Source organism: Lissotriton helveticus, chromosome 8 (genome assembly GCF_964261635.1).
Source record: "Lissotriton helveticus chromosome 8, aLisHel1.1, whole genome shotgun sequence".
Classification (NCBI taxonomy): domain Eukaryota; kingdom Metazoa; phylum Chordata; class Amphibia; order Caudata; family Salamandridae; genus Lissotriton; species Lissotriton helveticus.
In genome coordinates, this window is record NC_136069.1 from 900,314,311 (window position 1) to 900,337,293 (window position 22,983).

General features: G+C 45.5%; 1 protein-coding gene across 1 annotated transcript in view; it reads left to right on the forward strand.

Annotated features, from left to right (window-relative positions):
* LOC144773822 (coagulation factor VII-like) overlaps positions 1–22,983 on the forward strand; it is a 225,467-nt gene that overhangs the window by 40,401 nt on the left and 162,083 nt on the right. Inside the window, 2 exon segments of the mRNA XM_078658918.1 lie at positions 5,741–5,765; positions 5,882–5,995. Coding sequence (XP_078515044.1) covers positions 5,741–5,765; positions 5,882–5,995 — 139 coding nt within the window.

Below are 22,983 nucleotides of genomic sequence, written 5' to 3' on the forward strand. Positions count from 1 at the left end.
TTACTGCTGACAGTAACAGGAGGTGTTGGAGCTCTACTTGGAGGTATGTTTTCTTTATTACTATTCTTTGGACAACAGCTGTCTGTTTTCCAGTGGCCAGGCTTTTTACAAGCATGGCAATAGGGTTTCTTCTGGTCAGTGGAAGTGTTTTGGGACCCACCCCCATCCTTGGAGTTTTGGGGCCCTGTGGGAGACTTGTCTTTAGATTTATCCCCACCCTTCTCTTGAGCCTTGGAAGTATCCTTCTTTTGGTCATTACCCTGATTCTTAGGCCTAATCCTGGTTCTGACCCATTTGTCTGCCCTCTTACCCAATTCTTGTGGAGAGGTCAGATCTGAGTCCACCAGGTACTGGTGTAAAAGCTGGTTCTGACAATTACTTAGGATCTGCTCCCTCATAATCAAATTATACAATCCTGTATAGTCATGTACGTTGCTGCCATGTAGCCAACCTTCCAGAGCCTTAGTAGCACAATCTACAAAATCAGTCCAGTCCTGAGTCTGAGCTTTTTGGGTATCTCTGAACAACAACCTGTATTGCTCAGTGGTTAAGCCAAACCCATCAATAAGAGCACTCTTCAGGACAGTGTAATTTTTAGCATCCTCAGCTCTAACAGTGAGGAGCTTATCTCTCCCTTTCTCAGAAAAGGAGAGCCACAAGATTGCTGCCCACTGATCTTGGGGGACCTGCTGTACCATGCAGGCCCTCTCCAGAGCAGGTATCCATTTGTGGATATCATCCCCATCTCTGTAGGGGGGCACAATCTTACTCAGGTTTCTATGATCATAGGACCTGTCTTTATCCTTAGGGATATTGCTGCCATCAGTGGGTATCTCCCCACTCAACTTCCGTTCTCTTGCAAGAGCAAGTCTAGCTTGAGCCAGGGCTACGTCTTCCCTCTCTATTTGGAGATTAACAGCTCTCATCCTGGCCGTATGCTCTTTTCTCTGGGGAGAAGTCATTCCCCTCTGAGATTCTCTTGAGGCACTAGAAATGTGAGAATCCCTGGAAGGGGTTCTCTCTCTCCTATTGCCTGGGAGAATTCTGCTATTGGGTCTGGAGAAGTGTTGCCCTTCTCCATTCCCATGTAGGACCAAGTTGGCTTGGCTAAGCCTTCCAATTGGTACCTGGTTTCACCTCTGATCCTGAACTGACTATTCACCTTCTGATTCAGGGTCTGCCTCCTCATTTTCTGGGGTGGTGTTCTCAGTGTCTGGGGGAATCACTCATTCTCCTGACCCTGAGGGGACTATTCTATCCTTCTCAAGATCATCCTTCTCCAGGATGGCTATCAGGACAGGAATGATAGGGTTGTGACCCTTTTTCAGCTTCCTTGCAGTGCACAAGGCACTCAAGTCTCTATGGCTGAATTTGTCATAGTCTGAGGTTGCCTGTGGAGGGTCAACCACCACAGGGAGAGAGCTCTGAGATTCACCTGTGCCAGACATGACACTAGTGAGGTGTAAGTGATGCACTTACCTACACTAAGTGTTTTCCTACTGTACCTAGCTAGTGAGTTGTAGTCAGGGTGTGCTAAGCCCTTTTATCTACAACTACTAAGTTCAGTAAACTTAAATATGCTAAGCTTTGTTTATATGTACCTAAGGTACTTAATGTGATCTTTCAATTTGATAAAAAAGATTGCAATGGTAAAACAACAGCAAGCTCAAATCCCACCGCTGCCACCAATGTGAGAAGTTGGCCTGGTATATGATGTCCACAGTTCTGTGGGCACCTTGTATCAGTCCAAACAATCCCTTATGGTGATGGTTGTAAGTCAACCTTAAAAAGACAAGCTATCCGAGGGGTAGCATGGACTAAGCAGCCTTAAAGGCTTAACTCAAGAGGGCATGTGAAGCCAGCTGTTTTACCATATGCAATCCTGTAATATCAAATGAAAGGACACCACACATGTTATATATTATAAAAATATATGTATTTATTCTCAGAATAATCCCCACTACTCTTTATGAGCAATGAAGCACAAGCGTTTAAACAAAAGCACAATATAACATATAAAAGTTGCACAATTATGGATGAGGCCGGTGGCCACTCAAACCATATATCAATAAAGTGGTATAACAATCATTATTCGATCAGTGGTAAGGCCTAGGGCCTTGGGAATCGCTGCAACTACACTGGACTAACAGCAGTTAGGACGGGAGTAGCCCGCGGGATTCGGGTGCAGTGCCTAAAGCACACGCATGCACCAATGCAAAGTCAACGTTGCGTAAAAGTTATCGAGTTACAGTTTTAAGAGTCTACCGACTGGACTAGAAGGACAAAGCAGGTGCAAAGATGTGTCGGGTTTCGTCACGCAGTTCTATGGTGCCTGGAGATGAAGATGCTGCAGGCGTCCAGAAGAGAAGTGTCCGGTGTAATCCAAGGGTGGCTCCAAGATGTAGAGTACCTGAAAGCAGAGGGGACAGAGTCTGGGTCACTAGCCAGTGACCAGGAAGGAACCAGGAAGGAACCAGGCGATGTCGGGCGCAATCAGGTTGATGTCGTGAAGCTTGTCTCCACTGCCACGTGGACTCTGGGGCACGAGGATGTCCTGGAGTGAATCACGAGCTGTCCCACAAAGGCTCCCGCTGTCGGCGGTGTCGGCTTCAAGATCAGAGTCAACAGGCCTTGGCAAAGGCAACCCACGCAGGATTCAAAGATCGCTTCTTGACCGGACCAGGAGGGTCAGATCGGGTGCTCCTTTTCAGGGGAGCGAGGGCCAATCTGGAGTAATCAGACTAGCAGAGCAAATTCAAAGGTTCGTCGGTACTGGGGCCACTAGCCAATGGGCAAGCGGCCGGACCAATGCGTTGAGCAGGAAAATGCAAAAGGGCCCCACGCAGAACTCAAGGAGTGTGGAGAGGTGAGCTTCAGTGCAAAAGCTGCTCGGGGCTGGAGCTTCTCAAACTCCAATGCACAACTTCGAGGGAGCCTTGGGAGCTGCACGGTCAGTGCTTCATAGTTCTTCCAAGATGGCCGCTCCCACGCTTCAGGTTGCCTCCACGGGTCTCAGCTTTGCAGGGACTGTGGATCAGGCTGTTAGAAGGCAGGCACGCTAGGTCTTGTCGATCTCTGTTGCTCAAGTTTTGGCGGGAACTGCAACAAAGCAAACGTCGAGGTGCTGGATGGTGCCTGTTTGCACATGGTGGTCACTCCTTGACCACAAGGGAGATTCTTCAGTCTTCTACATCGAGTAGGATGTCGAAGGGTCCAGAGTTTCGTTTCATAAGTTTCAGTCAGGATAATCTGATGTGCATCAGCCCAGCTCCTACCTTTATTCCAAATCAAGGGGCTGGGTTACCTGCTAGGTCCCTCCTATTGGTGGGACCCAGGAAGGGGGTGGTTACACCCCTTTCCCTTTGTCCAGCTTCGCACCAGAACTGGTGCTGGAGAGTACCAGAACCGGTTTGGCCGGCATTTGCTTGGGGACACCTTGTGCGCCCCAGGCAGTGTCTAGTTTCTTTCAACCCTCCCTGCTACAATCCACTATCTCCTGTCTGGGGTGGTGTGACACCTCCCTGTGACAGGAAACCCTTTGTCCAAGCGTCGTCTGCCAAGTTTCGGTCAGCAGCAGGAGGCCAGACTCGTGTCTGTGGCAGCAGCATCCATTTTGTGATGCTGGTGCTCTGGTTAGGATTAACCGCGTTTTCAGTAAAGTAACATGTCTTCTCCCTCTAGAAGGGTGGAATGCTACCCCCGTCGCCAGAACTGGCGAGGGGGTAGTATTCCAAAGTGTATGACACCAAACACGGCATGTTTTGATAAAGCCAAACCAAAGTTAGCAATAACCACGAGGATTATAATGCACTTAAGAGTATATGGTATGGCAGTATCACTAGAACAGCTGCACGGAAATGGTTCCGACCTCTGCAGACTGGCTCAGCTCATGCTAGAGCACCATCTCACATAAAACCAAGCACTCTGCCTCCAGGATTGTTAAGGCCTGCCATAGGAGTGACTTATAGGTATATATGTGTCCAGATATAGGTTTAGATATAGGTATACTATATCTAAGCAAGGGGTGATTACACCACCTTGTCCCAGCTGAGTGATCAGCCAGTTGTGTCAATTTAAGGACCAGCCAGGGGTGGCAAAAGATATGCTGCAGCCCCTGGTAGGCCTTGGATGCACCTATGCCCTGGGCACCTATAGTGCACTGTACAGGGGCTGACAAGGTGTCCAGTACCAGATTGGTGATGTACCTAGGGTACATGGAGTCCATTTAAAGAGAGAGCAGATAGCCTGTGACCCTTATTAGCAGGATCCCAGGCCAACTAAGTCGAAAACCAGCTAAACACTAGGCAAAAAATCTGGGGTAACCATAGTCAGGTATCCACCCTCCTACATAACCCCCCCAAACGAAAGGCGATAAGGCTATCCTTGACCAGGTAAGCCTATATTACCTGAGTGGCCATATAAGGAGGAACCTGCACTGGAATGGTTAGCCCCTGTGTCATGGTCCACCAAGTAATCCCTCACCCTATGGGTATCAGAGGGTCTCCACCATGGGGAATTACTACCTGTGGTGTGTTTTGGCAAAGTAAAAGGCTGGTGTTGAGATGGAGTACTGAAGTGAGGTTCCACTAATGTAGGGCTCAGCTTTCTCCAATCATCTTCCACCATGTGTGCCTTTCTTTCCTTGACTGAGTTGCACTGTGCTCTCAGGGTCAACCTCTGGATGCCTACAGCTGGAGGCTGGGTCCCTTCTGTTGGCTTACTGGAGGGACAGGTCAGGTTTGGGGCCCTAAGGTCCCAGGTTTGGCTGTGCCCAACAGTTTTCATCTGGGGGAGGTCCCTAACTAGTGGTAAGCCTGGGACCCTGATTAGCAGGATCCCAGGCCAATTAAGTCGAAAACCAGCTAAACACTAGGCAAAAAATCTGGGGTAACCATAGTCAGGTATCCACCCTCCTACAGTGGCTGTTCATCTACGAACAACACCAAAGTGAAAACAGTCAGAGCAAGTCAGTGCTTATAAGTGATGGTTGCGCCGAGCCACCATGCAGTGGAGAAGATACTAGACATGCTGGTGAGCCCTGACCCACATCACAATCCTGGAAATAGGGACTAGAGGGATAAGGCCTAAGGGGTATCAGGAGGGCAGTCAGGAGGAGTGACCTATTCAGGGGGAACAATCCATAAGATTAGGCAATATAAGTGGATAATTTTGGTCAGCTTAACTCCCTGTCAAAAAGAGTAGATTCAAACAGTTAGTTCATAAAGCCAGTTATTATTCGAGGTACTGGGAAGAAATGTGTAAGAAGGGAAGCTAAACCATTACAATGCAAGAAGGTTGTAGTCCAAGAGAGATCCTATTTACTGACACCAAGGGTTATAAAAGATAACTGCATCTGTGCTCCGCCTTGCAACTAGCGTGGAAAGTGTCATGTGAAAGTGGGTGTTATCATGCAGTGCTGGCGTTCCTAGAGATGTTTGTTTCAGCAACTGAGGCAGGAAGATGTAGTCTTGACCTACAAAAGTGCATAATTAATAACGTCAGTTTTATACAGCTCAGTTTTAAAAGTGTTATTATGTGTCCCATGATACATTAATGAACAAAAGGAAAAGAAAATGTTCATGCTAGCTTTGCTTAGGTGGACCGTTTGTGGACTCAACCCAATAGTCTTGACTATCATCCTCACCATCTGATGTCTCATTATAACCCTCAGACATTCCATAATCTGTATTGTATTGTGTGTTGTATTGTAGATATGTGACAATGTTTGTTTGTTTTTCAGATGGGATTTTGGAATGTATACACAGGTAAGGAACTTTGAAACGTGTCAAGTAATATAATAATGGCAACTACAATTAACATCCCTATATATATATTTTCTGTGCCACAGTGCATAGTAACAGTGAGAGTTTATTGTTTATAGACGCAGACCAGTGCGCATCCAACCCCTGCCAAAATGGTGGACGATGTGATGATCAGTACCAATCCTATGTGTGCCAGTGTGCAGAGGGTTATGAAGGACGAAACTGTGAACAAGGTCAGATGGTGCCAATATCTAATGTCTTTAAACACCTTGGCTGCTAAGGCTTTTCCCGTCCTGTGCTGCACATGTAGGATCCCCATTGTTCATGACAAGGTCAGCTCGTCATAAGCACAGCTACAGTGTACTGCATGACGAGCTGGCCTTGTCATTAGCATGGAAGTGGTTAATAATTGGTGTTGTAGTGGTCTTATATGTAATGGCATTTGGATGCATCTAAGTTTGTTATTATATCGCCACAAAAACATTGCAGAATTCAGAATGATGCACATGTACGTACAGCCTACAACTCAGCTCATGAAATTCTGTGGTGTTGTGTCTTGGATATCTACCAAGACAGAAGCTGGTCTTTAAATCTCCATGTGGACCAGGCAGCTTAAGCCCCTATTTTACCCATCAACGGTGGTTATTAATGTTGATGTCGGAAATCGGGAACATTCTGCAGCTACTGGCCAACACTATGGGCCTGATTCTGATGCGGTTAGGAAATCATTCCCACCTAGGGCCTGATTCTGATGCAGTTAGGAAGGCCTCCTAATGGCATTTGCTCCTTCCAAATCGGATCGGGAACGTGTCTTCCCCACCCAGGGCCCAATTATGATGCGGTTAGGAACATATGCTCCCATTGAAGTCCATGGGAATCCAACCAAATTGTATCTGGAAGCATCCGGATGCATCGTACTCCGTCGGTCAGACTCTCCCGATACAAGTGGTTTGGAAACCATTTCCAATCCGATTCGGTCTAGAAGCTTTCCAACCCGCATCAGAATCAGGCCCTATATGTGCTGAGCCAGTCACAAACTGACAGGAGAACATTATGCTCTGGGTTGTAATAGAGACTCTGAGATTACCTAGAACAGTTTAGGAGCCCACAGCAAACTACAGTCCAACAACAATAATGTGCTCAAAAGTTCGACAGACCACACCTACGAAGATCATAAAAAAGAGTCTACAGTCTATAAGTAGCTACCTGTTTTAGTAGTATAGCAGGTATCTTTATCCTAGCATGAGTGTGTGATGAGTAATAACCATATGGAATAACTCAATCCAACACTAGAGAAGGTAGGAGTGCCGGAACAGGATGCTTAATTCCACCAGAAAGAACCAGAATTACCCGGAGTGAACCAACAGGATAATCAACGAAAGATCACCAGAGGGCTAACATAGAATCAGTGAGTTAGCCAGGTGCCCTCGGGGGCCAATGGTAAATGGTATTTGCCGGAAGATGGCCAAAAAGGCAGTCAGTGCGAAACCTGCAGGGAACCAGAACATCAATTGAAAACTAAAAGAACAAATAGAATGTAAGGGGCAGCAAACAGAAAAATGGGAAAACTCTGCAGGTTGCAATCAGTAGCAGAAGAGAACTTGCAGTGAGTTTTCAGAGAGTCAGCAGGCAGTCTGTGAATGCCAGCTGGTGCCAACCAATGTAACCAGTGCCTGTTCAAGCTACCTCAAGCAGGGGCACAAGCATTCCACTGTGTATTTTATAATGCTATTGTATTTAGGCATTGCAAGGCCATGGATACAACAAGAATGACAGCCCTGGAAACAGCAGAAAATGATTCAGGCTGTACCAGTGGGAATCCTAGTACCTGCAACAATAGATAAACCATCACAGAGATGAGATAAAGTTAGTGCCTACTTGACTAGTTTCACTGATCGTGACATTACTGTGGTAGGCTGATTAAATAGCTCAGTTCCACTTGCCCATAACCCACACTTAGGTTTTTAAAATCCAAATGTAGCCTTACCATTTTATCTGAAGAATAAAGATTTGCCGTGTCGCCACACTCAACATAGAAAGAGCACAATAGGTTAAGAAACAAGCTTTCACAAGAAGCCAATATTACTACCTTGGAGAGACGACATAGGCCAGGCTGTGAGGCGAAACACTTTATCTGTCTGAGAGACAGCACTCCAGTTCATGACAGGTCTTCTCGACTATCCACAGGGGGCATAGAGATTATCCAAAGACATATTTAAGAGTTGCTAATTCTAGCATTATTTCTAGATCTTGAAGCCTATATTATTCGCCTGGGGTGGTAGGGAATTGTGATGTGGTAATACGCATTAACTGTGTGAAGCATAACAGAAGAACTGTACTTCTAAGAGCAGTATACCACCCAAAGAAATAGACAAAGCCTTACATGATTTGACACAAAGCAAATACTTTGAGAAGTGCACAGTGCTAGAATTGTATTAGTCCAGGAGGTAAAGTAAAACTGACTTTGTCTTTTTGGGTTGCATAAACTTAACAGGATGCCCTATGGCTTATCAAGAATATCTTCCATCTTCCACCTTATGGAAATATACTTGGTGTTATGAGAAGCTGGTGGAAAGGCTTGTGTATTATGCCAACATCATAGTACTTTACTAGCCATTCGTAGAATATGGCCAGGGATTGATTACATCATTAGGCATATTAAAGGATCAAGGTTTGAAAGTATCATTGGAGAAGTGCCAGCTCTACAGAAGTAATATCAAATATATTGAAAGCCTACATTAAGCAAAAACGTGATAACTGTCATTCCTGCTAAAATTGAGGCATCTCACAGATGTCCCAGTTCAAATATTCTCGTATTCGTGAAAATGTACACCAGGCGTTGGCAAAATCAGGAAACTGTTAAATTAACTCACTAAGTGTTAGCCACCAATTCTCAAGACACTATTTATGAGGAAAAACGTTGTGGATTTGAGATGGATTGTCTCTGTTGTCAGCAAGTATTCAATACATTATTCAAGAACTCATGGGAGCAACAGTACTAGCCATTGCAGATCCTTGACTGCTTTTAAATGTCACATACTATTGCCAGATTTGATAGATGGCAGCAAGCACTGATTAATTGTTTATGTGTTTGCAGGCGCAGGGCACCAGTACTCATTGTTGGGGACCTGGATTTATTTTTAGTCATTAGATTATGACTCAGAGTAAGAGAGACGAGAGAAAAGCAGAAATCGGAGAATAATGGTGAAGAGAAATATAGTGGAACAGTAACAAAGGGAGAAAGCACAAGTGCAAAAGAACCTGCGAGGATGAGATAAAGAAACAGGTAGCGTAGGTAAGGGATGAATTAGGCATAAAGTGGAATCACAGCTAGATAGCCTTGGAATTCAGCTACTCTGAAATTCGGCAGCAGACTTTGAACCCGATCTCTTATTTTTTACTTTATTTACAAATTAACCACTGAGACAAGGCTTATATCAAAGAAGGTGCAAGGAAACCATCCCACTAACTTTTGATGATTGAGAGAAAATATCCACCACATTCAAAGTCCAGTCATTAAAATATTTTTTAATTGATGATGCTACCTTATTCCTAACAGACTGTAAAACACTTGGTGGCATATTTGGAATGAAGTAACGGCAGGGCTGGACTGGCCGTTGCAGGCGGTGCGCCGCAAGGGTGAGGGTTTTGTTACAGGGTCGTTTATGCAGCATAGCTGCAAAATCGTCCCTGCAGCAAAATCGGCCGAAAACCGGCCCGGCAAAGAGCTTGGTCGCACCCCCAATCTCCCCCCCTCCCGCCCCCCCGGGGGGGCCGGCCGAGCACTTTGCCGGAGCCGGTTTTGGTTCCCAGTCCGGCCCTGAGTAACGGAGTGCAGCGCTGGCCTTCCTGGATTAACGCTGCACTTCGCTGTGGTGTCTGCCACAAGTATTTAGAGAGCAAACACGAAGAAGGCTTAGAAGAGTATTTTATTTGCCTCATCCACAAACAGCCAGGCTCTCAACTGCCTGGAATCTCACTCACATTCTTCATTCTCAGAATGGTCACAAACGAGGAATCTGAGTTCTAAAAGGAATAAGTACATGTAAAGGAAGCATGACATTACACATCTCCCTTCTTTACAACAGCAATAAACACAATAACAAAAGTAAAGTAAAAGAAGATAATAAAACTGAGCAACTTAATGTTCTTAATAGTGACACAAATGAGTTTATACATAGTCTTTCATATAGGATGGTGCTCTGCGTAGTCTTTGACTTCTCATACGAACAGAAGGTGAACTGCTAGAACAGGTAAGAGGAAGATTAATAGTACCAGAGGATTCACAGACAGGATCAATATCACCTTGAGAAACATTCCTTGACTTAACCACAACTACACGACTTCTGTTCCAAATCCTCCCATCTTGTGTCTTAATGGCATTACCAAAAACTTTAATAACAGGTCTAACATTGGTATATTTAGACCATGATTTTCTTCCAATGGGTGCTTTTATTTTGACTAGATCACCCACTTTAACTTCTTGAAATTGAACACATTTTTTCCTATCAAAATACATTTTTCTACAAACTTGTTTTTCTAATTCCCTCTCCCTCCAAGCACCAACATGATTCTCAACAAAGCCCTTGTTCAAATTCATCCAACCAGGACACCACATGGTGTTAGGAACTCTACCTTTAAATAATTCAAAGGGAGATTTACCAGTGGTAGAGTGAGGTGAACAACGGTAAGCTTTAATCCTTTCCTTAAGTGCTTCTTTCCAATTTAACCCATTGACTCTTGCAAGCTGAATGCACTCTTTTAATGTTCTGTTGACCCTCTCAACTGCACCATTGGTTTCAGGGTGATATAATGAAGAACGTTTGTGTGCAATACCACATTTATTGAGGTATGCATCAAATGCAGTCGAACAAAATTGAGGCCCATTATCTGATAAAATACTGTTTGGAAAACTCTCTCTCATGAATACCTCAGATAAAAACTTAATAACGGAATCAGATGTTATGTCACTTACAGCACACACTTCAATCCAACGTGAGTATAAATCAATTAAAACAATCAAGTACGGAATATCAGAGACACCCGTAAGAGGACCCAAAATATCGATGGCTAATTCATCCCATGGATGATTAGGTAAAACCCTGCAAACCATCGGCATCTGTCTGGTTTTTAGAATTTTGTCACTAGCGCAACATTCAATACAGTCCCTAACCATGCGTTCTATTTCTAAATCCATTCCAGGCCACCAAAATTGAGTGCGTAACATTTCCTTGGTTTTCACTATACCTAAATGGCCAGTGTGTGCATGTGCCAATAATCTTTTCCTCAAGGAAAAGGGAGGCACAAGTCTCAAACCTCGCGTCAACATGCCATCAGTTATGGACAACTCCTGAGAGACCAAGGACCATGGTTTTTCCAAACGCTTATTATCCCTTAGCAAGGATACTACCTTAACTAACTCTTCATCTTTTAGTAACTCATCCTTCCACTCAACTTTTCCCACAACACCCTCAGTGACTTCACAAACATTGAGAAGATCATCTTCATCAACAAACTCCTCATCCTCACATAAATGATCACTCTTTACTAGTCTCGAAAAACAATCAGCAGCTTTATTTGAAACACCTGGCAGGTATTGTACCTCGAAGTCAAACTCCTGTAAAGATATAATCCATCTTCTAATTCTAGAGGAGATAGAATCTAAACCCTTCTTATAAAAAACTTCCTTCAAAGGTTTGTGGTCTGACTTTACAACAAACTTAGTACCCCAAATCAAATTCCGAAACTTTTTTAGAGCCCAGTAGATAGCTAATGACTCTTTCTCAATAACTGAGTAATTAAGTTCCGGACCACGAAGACACCTTGAGGCACAAGCAATGAGAGCATCATTCCCATGTTTGTTTTGCACTAACACCGCACCCAGACCTTTATCACTTGCGTCAGTAAACACATACGTTGGCAACCCCGGAACAAATGCCTGAAGAGAGGGAGTTTTTTTTAATTCCTCTTTAATCTCAAGAAATTCTTTCTTACAGTCATTCGACCACTCAAATATAACATTCTTTGCAGTAAGTCTCCTCATGTTCTTTGTTTTATCTGCAAAGTGTAGAATAAATTTCCCATAAAACTCTACCATGCCAAGAAATGACAGTAACTCATCTCTACTAACTGGTTGAGCCATGTTATCAATGGATGTGACCAAATCTAACTTTGGAAATACACCTTCACTCTTAATGCAGTGTCCAAGGTAGTTCACTTCTTCCAACCCAAACTTGCACTTCTCCCTCTTAAGAGACAAACCAGCCACAGACAATCTTTCCAACACATCACACACCCGTTCATTATGCTCTAGCATGTTGGCACCAAAAATCAGTAAGTCATCTTGGTAACATTTCACGCCCTGAAGACCTTTGAGTATATTTGCCATAATTCGTTGAAAAACAGAAGCAGCTGAAATTAATCCAAAAGGCATTCTTTTAAATTTAAAAGTTCCCATGGGTGTTATAAAAGCAGTCAAATCTTGGCAAGAGGCATCCAGTTCCACCTGGTGGTAGGCCGAAGCAAGATCCAAGGTGGTAAAATACCTTGCACCTTCCAAAGTACCCACAATCTCATCTATGTTGGGCAACGGAAATCTGTCTACCACTACCTCTTTATTTAAAGCCCTCAAATCTATACATAGACGAATTTCACCAGTTGGCTTCTTAGCTATAACAATGGGAGCCAACCACTCTGTTGCTTCCACTGGTTCTATTATGTTGTTCTCAATAAGCTTGTCAATCTCTTTTTGCACTTTTTCTTGTTCAGCTAAAGGAATCCTTCTTACTTTAGCTATTATGGGGATTGCATTCTTTTTTAATTTTATGCAATGTTTATAACCTTTCAAACAACCTAACTTATTTTTGAATACATTAGGAAATTTTCCTGCAAACATTTCTGACAAATTCTCTACCTCTTGTATTTGCACCTGAGGTGTGGCATTCGGATTAAGTGTAACTCCTAAATCTCGCTGATCCCTCCAACTAATTAAGGAATCACCCAAATTAGTTACATAAATCTTACCAGGAATAATGCGACTTCCCAATTCAATAGTAGCCTTAAAATAGCCTAATATTTTAATTGGTTTCCTGCCATAACCCAACGGTATGATATCGCTTTTGAAAAGTTTGACATTCTTTCCAAAAGTCTTAAGTAATAATTTTTCATCAATCATGGTAATCTGGGAACATGAATCAAACTTAAACTCAATTATGGCATCATTCACCTTCACTAAATGTGAGGGATGATCTAATGGACCGCTACTGATTTGGAAAGTTACAGTTTTCACTTGGGGTTGAGACCATTTTCTATTCACATTGTCCCTCTTGTTGCCCCTAGTTCTACAACATTTTGAAAAATGTCAATTTTTTCCACAATTATTACAAATAGATTTCAAAGCAGGACAATTGGGAGAGTTAGCTAGATGACCAATATTCCCACATCTAAAACAAGAAAACCTGTTAGAAACATTTAAGTTTGGATTGAAACTATTCATTCCACTATCGCTCTTTTCACTAGACATTTTTTCTTCTTTCTTCACTTGACAGACGACTTCTTCAACTTTAGGTTCATCTTTCTTTTCAGGTTCAGTCATCTTTTCTTTTTCTCCTTTTAATTCATCCACACATTTTGTCATGTGTTCAACCTGCTTTGCTATAACTAGAACTTCTTCCAAAGGCGGTTCGTCTTTCAACCATAGCTCTTTTTGAATGCTGTCATGAGCACATTTCAAAACAAATTGGTCTCTAATTCTTTCTTCCAAGGTCTGTCCAAATTTACAAGATGAGGCCAACTTTCTCAATGCAGAAACATAGTCTTCAACCGACTCATCCTTCTTTTGCCCTCTTAAACCAAAATGGTATCTTTCCATTATCGTACTTAATCTGGGCAAATAGTGTCGATCTAATTGCTCAATGGCTATCTCGTACTCATTCAAATTTCTTTGTTCAGATGCTGTGAGTTCTGGTAAATGTTCTAAGACATCTTGGCCTTCTCCTCCTAAACAGTGTAACAGTAATGAGTGTTTTCTTTCTGCACTCAAATTTGCCCCACATACTCTTGCATAATTTGCAAATATTTTTTTCCATTTCTGCCATTTCACATTTGGTTCTCCAGGACTTGTCAAAAAAAATGCGGGTTGTGTTACATTCTGCATTTTAATTTTCAACTTTTCCTTTTTTTCTTTAAATTATAATATATTGTTTAGGCCCTCTTGTAATTTATACTTGAATGCTGCTTGTAATAATAAAGAGAATGGATTCACTTGTAAAGAGAATGGCTTCACTTGTAAAGGTTCTTTATTGAATTTATATTCTATTCAAGAATTGTTGAGTAACAATGGATTTCTTCCTTCCAGTTTATTTCTCCTTTTTTTTTTTTTATGTCATAAAGCCAACTAAATTGTGAAGCGCTGAGCTTAATCTTCCAAAGAGGAGTTTTCTTTTTCATAAAATTCTTCTAACGTCACAATGCTTTGCACCTTACTGACGTGTAGGAATTATTCCCTTGTAGAGAACACTCGCGCGCTGAGGCGAACGTGATGCGTCAATGACACGCACTGTACACGTCACTGAAACGCACAGCCATCACTCTGCGTCTTTCAATTCCAAGCGCGAGTGGGTGCGCGAGTAACTTTTAAATTTTGTTATTACGTTCCGTTTCTTTCTTTTGTTATTTTAAGCCCCTTTTTTTTAAGAAAACACCTCCCGCTGCACTCCTCACCGTACAATCTTCTCAAGGAAACCGGTGATGCAGCTGGTGAACTGCCGCTGGGAAGACAACGCTTCCTTTGACGATAACTCAGGCGCTGGAGAGGTGACAAGTCGGGGACGGCTGCGTGTTGAGGCAGAGAGGAGGTAGGACGATCGTCGCCAGTAAATATGTGGTGTCTGCCACAAGTATTTAGAGAGCAAACACGAAGAAGGCTTAGAAGAGTATTTTATTTGCCTCATCCACAAACAGCCAGGCTCTCAACTGCCTGGAATCTCACTCACATTCTTCATTCTCAGAATGGTCACAAACGAGGAATCTGAGTTCTAAAAGGAATAAGTACATGTAAAGGAAGCATGACATTACATTCGCCACTTCATAAATGCAGGGCTGCGCCATATTTAAAACAATATAGTGCAGCCCTACGCTTCTCCCTGTGCTGGCACTAAACTTAGCAGCCTAGTGCCAACGTAGGCCCCCTTGCACCATAGTGCAAGGATGTCTGCCTTGAGGGGAAGATTTTTTATGTGCAGGAAGGTCTCCATTCCTACACATAAACAATCTGTAAATGACGTTTTGTAACTTTTATGTGTGCTGCTTAATGCAGCACACATAATAATAATACTGAGTTTTCTAGAGCGCGAACAGCTACCTCACGAGGAGGTGTCCCGGCGCTAAAACGTACCACAGAGGTCCCGGGGCAGGAGTGGGAGACCTATCGAGGCTGGCAAAAAAGCCAAGTCTTTAGCAGCTTTTTAAAGCAAGGTTCAGATGGAGCCTGCTGGATTGCTTGAGGTAGGGAGTTCCACAGCGCAGAAACATTTGCTGAGAAGGTGCGACCACCAAGGCGTGCCTTTTTTGCTCGTGGGACAGCCAGCAGGATACGGTCATTAGACCGTAGTACACGGTTTTGGGTATACCTTGAAAGGCGTTTTTTTAGGTAGAGTGGACAGGAGCCGTGCAAAGATCTAAACGCGAGTGTCAGGGCTTTGAATTTTATCCGGTTGGGGACAGGGAGCCAATGCAGGGTTCGAAGATGCGGAGAGACTGACTGTTTGAAAGGAATTCGCAGTAGCAGCCTCGCAGCCGCATTTTGCACTACCTGCAGTTTATGGATTAAGAATTGTGGGAGGCCCAGATAGAGACCATTGGCGTAGTCCAGCCGTGAAGTAACAGTTGCATGGACTACCATTTTTCTGCAGCTCTCGGGTAGAAGTCTAAGGAATTTTCGAAGGTTTCTTAATTTACTTAGGCAGCAGCCGGCCACTTGTTGGATATGGGAAGAGAAAGACATCTTATCATCCCATCTCACTCCGAGGTTTTTTGCCGAGTGACTGGGCAAGGGTGAGGGGCCCATTTCCACCGGCCACCATAGCTCAGGGGCGGGGACAGGGCCTTTACCGAAGAAGATGACTTCGGTTTTATTGGCGTTTAATTTTAGTTTGTTGGTATTCATCCAGTGTGCAATGTCCTGGAGACAGCCTTTAAAATTTGCAAAGGATTCCTGTGTCATTTCCGTGTACGGAAATACCAACTGGGTGTCGTCGGCATATGAAATTGCCTTAACACCCCAGTTGGCAATAAGCGTAAAGAGGGGGGCCAGGTAGATATTGAATAAGAGAGGGCTGAGGGCCGAGCCCTGCGGGACTCCACAGTTGAGGATTTTAGGTGTGGAAGAGATCGTCCCGAGTGCCACTTTCTGCGTTCTCTGAGATAGATAGGAGTTAATCCAGCTCAGCGCGTGGTCTTGAATGCCTATCTCTGCCAGCCGACTGAGTAATCTGGCGTGGTCCACCGTGTCGAAGGCGGCCGATAGATCCAGGAGTACCAGCATAGCTGAACTACCTGCATCTAGCGACCACCTCACTGACTCGGCTACCTCTAGGAGCGCTGTTTCAGTACTGAAACCGGGCCGGAAACCAGATTGAGTTTCATGGAGAATGTTGCTGGCTTCCACAAATTTACTCAATTGGCGTTGTATCACTTTTTCCAGCATTTTTCCCGGTGCGGCTAGAAGGGATATAGGGCGGAGGTTCGTCAGATCATCTGGATCCCCATTTGGTTTTTTCTTAAGGGGGAGGAGCGTGGCATGCTTCCAGATGTCAGGGAATATTCCTGACGTAATGGAAGAATTCCAGATACTTTGGAGTGTGGGCGCTACAGAGTCCGCAATGGTGCTCCAGAGTTTAGCTGGACAGGGGTCATCAGGTGAACCGGATTTGCAACGGTTGAGCTCTTGCCTCACCTCGTTCAAGGGGACATGCGCGAACTGGGTGAGGATTTCTTCAGACTCGCTATTGTACGCTGTGTCCTGTTTCTCAGTATTTATTACTGGACCAAAGGAATCATATACTTTCTTGATTTTGTGATCGAAGTATTCTGAAATTTGCTCACAGAGTAATGGTGTGGGGGTCACCTCTCTTTCAATACATTGAGGTTTGAGGAAGGACTGTACAACTTTGAACACTTGTTTGCTGGATTGTTCTGCCTGCCTAATCGAGTCCGCATAGAAGCGCTTTTTATTATTCCTAATGGCTTTCCGGAATTTTTTTAATGCATCCTTATATATAGTTTTTTCGTCTAGGCCGTAGTTTTCTCTCCAGAGTCTTTCCAATTTTTTACAGGCCGCTTTCTCCTCTCTAAGTTCCTGCGTGAACCAGGGGGCCGAGGGGGATTCTCTTTTTGAAAGAGCACGAGAGGCAGGGGCAATAGAGGAAACCATACCTCCTATCCATTCGTTGAGTAGCACTGCGTCCCTATTGGGATTATTTGTCAGAAGGGGGGTGGTACGCGCCAGAACCGGGAGCATAGCCTCGGGGGTCAATTTTTTCCCTTGTCTTTTCATAAAATAGCACTTACTAGACACCTTGATATCGCTTCGGATATTCAGAGTGAATGTGATAAGTGAGTGATCTGACCATAACAGAGGGAGAGGTTTTTCAGGTCGCACCTCCTTAATATTAGTAAAGATGAGATCAATCGTATGGCCCCCAGTATGTGTGGGGCCCTCATTGATCAGTCTGAGGCCAGCCGCATCTAACGTTGTACGGAGTGTCTCTGCCAAGGCATAGTCTACTTTATCCATGTGGATATTAAAATCACCTACCACTAAAAAAAGGGGATGAAGAAGTGAACTCTGTACTATCGTATCTAAAAGGGTAGTGAGGATGGGATCCGCACTGGCCGGGGGGCGATATATCACTAGCCCTGCTAGTGAGAGCTGGGGGCTCACTTGGAAGCAGAAGTGAAGACCTTCAATACCTTGAATCGACGTGGCAGCCGAGGATGTCAGTACTAGGTGCTCTTTGAAAATGATCGCTACGCCACCACCTCTTTTTGCCCCAGGCCGGTTGGCGAGGCATATTTTAAATCCCGGAGGGATGGCCAAAGCGATAGAGGACAAGCTGTCCTCTTTAATCCATGTTTCAGTTAGGAACAGGATATCCCAATTCTGCTCTTCTAATAAGATCCAGATCTCATCAGTGTGTTTTACAAGGGATCTACAATTGAGTAGGCCCGCTTTGATGTTAGTTTGAGGGGGGGTTTTAGGGTTGGGCTGTATTGCGGGGGCGGCGCTGTCAAATGTTATCCCACAGTTGCTACAAGTTAGGACGGGGTCAGGAATTGTTAGGTCTATAGAGTGGGGGCAACAGTTGGATGGTAAGTTGAATGCCTTTAAATCCTCACCGGACCATATTATCTGTCCTCCAGATGTACCGTTTTTAGCAGCATGTCTGGCCCCAGCCGCAGTCTGGTCGCGGACGGGCGCAGACGGGCTTGCCTTAGCCTTAGGCGCGCCTTCGGCGCGCAAACGGCGCTCCCGCTGCGCTCGTCCGCTGCGCTTCCTGGCGAGGCACATAATTTATGACTGAAGTGGAGGGCGTCACGGGGGCGTGGCCAGCTGAGGGGGCGTGTCCGATGACGCGCCTCGCCCTCGGTAGTGGCGATGTCAGGGGAACGGTGCAGCGTTACAGCACGCTGTTCAAGAAAGACAGAGCAAGTTTTAAAAGGTGTTTACACAGTATCACAAGCAATAATTAGCAAGTTTTAAAAGGTGTTCACACAGTATCACAAGCAATAATTAAAAATAGTGACAGCACACTCCCGGCTTCCGCCTCAGGAGACTCGTGGATTCGTGGGAGTCGCGCTATGAGCTGCGCGCTCTTTTATCGTCAAGAAGGGGGCGTGGCCAGCTGAGGGGGCGTGTCCGATGACGCGCCTCGCCCTCGGTAGTGGCGATGTCAGGGGAACGGTGCAGCGTTACAGCACGCTGTTCAAGAAAGACAGAGCAAGTTTTAAAAGGTGTTTACACAGTATCACAAGCAATAATTAGCAAGTTTTAAAAGGTGTTCACACAGTATCACAAGCAATAATTAAAAATAGTGACAGCACACTCCCGGCTTCCGCCTCAGGAGACTCGTGGATTCGTGGGAGAAGATGTTGAAGTTGCAAACTGTCATTTCTTTTTTTTACTGTTTATGTGCAGGAAGGGTCACCTTCCAGCACATAAACAATCAATGGCAATTTGCTGTTTCTGTGTGTGCTGCACAACACCCATTGCCCTCTCCTTTCATGCTAAATACAGCGTTAAAGGGTGCCTTATTTACAAGGCAGTGTTAAGCCCCTTTAAGTGGCCTAACGCTGCCTTGTAAATAAGGCAAAGCCCCTATTGCCATCACAACATTACTGAAAGTGACGTTGTGGTGGCGCTATGGGCTTGTAAATATGCCCCTTCATGTCAAAGGAGGAGTGTTATACATAGAAAGACAGGATTCCACAAAATACATATTAACCAGATAAATGGAAACAAATCACTACATAACGGCGTTTATTTATGCCCTCCATTACTAAAGTCATAAAATCTCTGAAAGACAAGGGAATCAAACTAAAACAAAATGTTATATCTTGCTTGGGATGTAAAACTCAATCATATATCACACATAGGAATGGTACCTGCAGGGAATATCCCAGATCGAAGGGGACAACCATAGCCAGAGTGGCCAAAACGTTCAATCACTATCACTGTGTTCAGTGTGAATTAGTTTAAAGGGGGAATGCCATCCTTTATGGAAGAGGATGTCTCAGACACGAAATAGTGTCATGCTACATCATTGGCATCCTCTCCCAACCCCGATAAGATGGTACTATCAGGGTGGACTCGACCGCAGTGAAGACTAGGCAAAAGGAGGGAGTACTCACATAAAACTTACTGGGCAAAGCGGGATCCAGAAAAACTAAAATTACCTCCAGGTTACTCGGGTCTCACCTTTATTCGCAAGGATTTTGGGTATGACTATAAAACATTTAGCACAGCGGGTAGATTGAGCGCAATGGCATTCGTCAGGGCTCAAGGATCCCTATGAAGATCACCCCTAGGCTTTGTTCCTTCTTCCTGGTAAAGCAAGTGCATCACCTAGTAATGTATCACACAAGTGAGTCCTACCAGTTTTTTTTTCCAAGGATTCTTGTGGAAGACCTATTTGGAGAAGATATTAAAGTGACAAAAATAAAATGAGGAAATAAAATAGAGAACCGTATGTAAGAGGGACGCAGTGTAATAGCTATTACAAACTAGGGGCCTCATTTATGAAAAGTGATGCATCGCTGCGTCAAAACAGCGATGCGTCACTTTTCACTGCGCCCTCCTTGCGAGAACAATGATGCGTCATATTTACAGTATGACGCATCATGGCGCAAGGAATTACAGATACGTCAGTATTTCTGACGTATCTGTATGGCGCAAAAGTGACGCATTGCTGGAGTGTGTCACAAAAGTGACGCAACTCCAGCAATCTGTCCTTTCACATGGGGCAAGCCCCATGTGAAAGGGCCTGCGCCAGTCTTATGCCTGCTGTGAGGCAGGCGTAAGAAATTGACGCATTTGTGTCCTAGAAGTGGTGCAGTGAAATCTTATAGATTTCACTGCGTCACTTCTATGACCCTGTCTTGCATCAGAACGCCCCCCCTGCATACATTATACCTGGCGTAGGTATAATGTAGCACAGGGGTTTACAAACTGACGCTTCTACCTAGATGCGTCATTTTGTAAATATGGTGCAACAAGGCACATTTTTTACGCTGCTGGTGCGTCCCAAAAAGGGACGCACCGGTGGCGTAAAAGTGAAGCACGGCCTCATAAATAAGGCCCTAGATCTCTAGCAGGGATGAATATCGGAAGTGGCTTCCTAAGACTCACCTAGGGTGAGTAACACTCACCACACGTGCACAGACAAGCACAAACGTGTCATAATACATTATTTCTTGTAATTGAATGTGCGAGGTGATAGGAAGCACTATCTCCACATGTGAAATATGAGCGCCGTGATTATTGGCCCATATCATACTTAAACCCACTAGGTGCATTTGTGTTAATCTTTGTTCATTTAACAATGGTTAATACGGGGGGAGGAGCCTAGCTCGAGGACGGAATGGCCGCGTTTTAGCTCGGCTCCGTCGGCCCTCCGGCTAACCTCGACTATCCTGCAATATATCCTGCACTGCTACGATACTTCAATACAGAATTTGAAATTTAAAGATCCACTCTTACTCACCGTCTGGTCCGGAGGTTCCTGTGTGCTGTGGGTCCGCAGCTGTGCCCTCGGTGAGATTGAGGCCTCCGGGCACCCGAGACAGGGACCTCGCCTGCGGGACCCGACCGGCGGAGAAGAGATTGCCGGCCCCGGCCGCGAAAGTGAGCCACTGGTGGGAACTGTTATGCGTGTGCCCCGGAGATCCTGAACCGGTCCCGACGACTGGGCCGTGCGGCTGGAGGGGGACGAGAAGTTTTGGGGGCTGACCGTGTGAAGGGGTCCCTTCGCCTTTGTCCTGTCCGGTGGCCCTGAACCCCGCGCCTGGCTCTCGCCTGTGGGGCCTGCCACTGTTCGGAGGGGACCCCCCCCCCCATCGGGCGCTCACCCATCCTGTGCCGGTGAGGCCGTTGTTGGGAGCCTCCGGAGGTCTGTAAAGTCCTCCATTTGGGAACTGTTTGGGGGCCCACGGTGGAGTGTGGGGCGGCGAAACTCACAAGATGGCTACCGACAACGCGGGGGATGCTCCGCTCTGCATCGGCGCTCCTTACCGGCTGGACTGTGCGGAGGCCTGGGTGTGTAATCGAGCGCCCACGCCCGGTGATGTCCTGGACGCCTTGATGTCATTGTACGCTATCTTGGCCCCCGGTGCCTCTGCCGACCCCATGCGGCTCGCCGCCATTTTGGGCCGCCGCTCTTCCATGCACCCCTATCGTCCTGATGCCGCCATTGTTTCGCCCCCTTCGGCTGCGCCAGGAGTTGCTGTTGTTATTCTTCGGCCGACTGAGGGGCCGGTGACTTTTGACCCTCTGCCTCCTCGCCGCCTGGATTTCGAGGACTTCCACACGCCGCGGAGATCTACTCCTTCCCGGGTACCTGGGACTTATGGTGGGCCGCTGTTTGATCCCGCTTCGTTGGATTGGACTTTTGTCCTGGAGGGGTACCTTTGTATTGTCGAATTGCGCATCTGGACTACGGATTGCCTTTGCTTGCCCTGTCGTTGCTACTACAATTGACTTGCTTTATTGACTTTTCGCATTCCCTCCGTACGAAGGCTCTCCCTGATTTATATCACTGCCGTGACTCTGGTCAACATTACGATTATTTTGTGCTGGGTGGTCCGCTCCATATTCTCCTTTATTGGGTTGGTTTCGTGGTTATGAAGGGTTTGGGGTGAGTTGTACGACATGATAGTTTGCTGGTTTACCTGCCCGTTGCACTGATGTATGTACTCCCTGATACGGTGAATCGTTACAATCTCTTCCTCCTCCCCCTCCTTGTGATTTTTGCTGTATGTGAAGATGTAGTATTGATTTGATGCTTATTCATTCGTTGGTCGGGGGAGGGTCGCGGCCGAATGTATTTGCTCATTTCCTCTGGCTCCTCCCTCACGTTTATTTTTGTTTTGTATTTCCTCTCCTCTTTTTTTTGTCTTCTTTCTCTACTTTCTTTTTTCACTATATTTCGGGTTTCGGATTAGGGCGACAGGCACGCTGTTTGGAGGGTAGGCCGTAGCCTTCTGCAGGGGTGCGGGGTGGGACGGGTGGGTGGGGTCTTTCAGATGTTTTCTTTTGGTTCTATGGCCCTTTTCTATTCTTTTATAGTGGTGCCGCTTCTGTCCTCGCTTCTCGGGCATGAGTGGGTTGGGGTCTGTTGCTATGCCACTTTTATCGGTTTCGATGCTTCGTCGTGACTGCCATGCCCTTCTTTTCGCCTGCTCTCCACTTTCTTCTGTGCTATTAGCCGCGGGTTGCCTGGCCCGGGGTGGCGCCCATCTTGCACGATTGTGTTTTTCCTTTTGTATTTCTTTGTTTTGCTCTTTCTCCTTCCTTTCCCCCCCCTTTTCTGTCCCCCCTTTTTGGTTTCCTCCCCTTTGTTTCCCCCCCCATTTTTCCCCCCTTCCCCTTCCCTATCCCTTTTCCCCCCCTCCCCTGTCCCCCCCCCTCCCCTTCCCCCCCCCCCATTTTCCCAGGCTCGTATTGTTA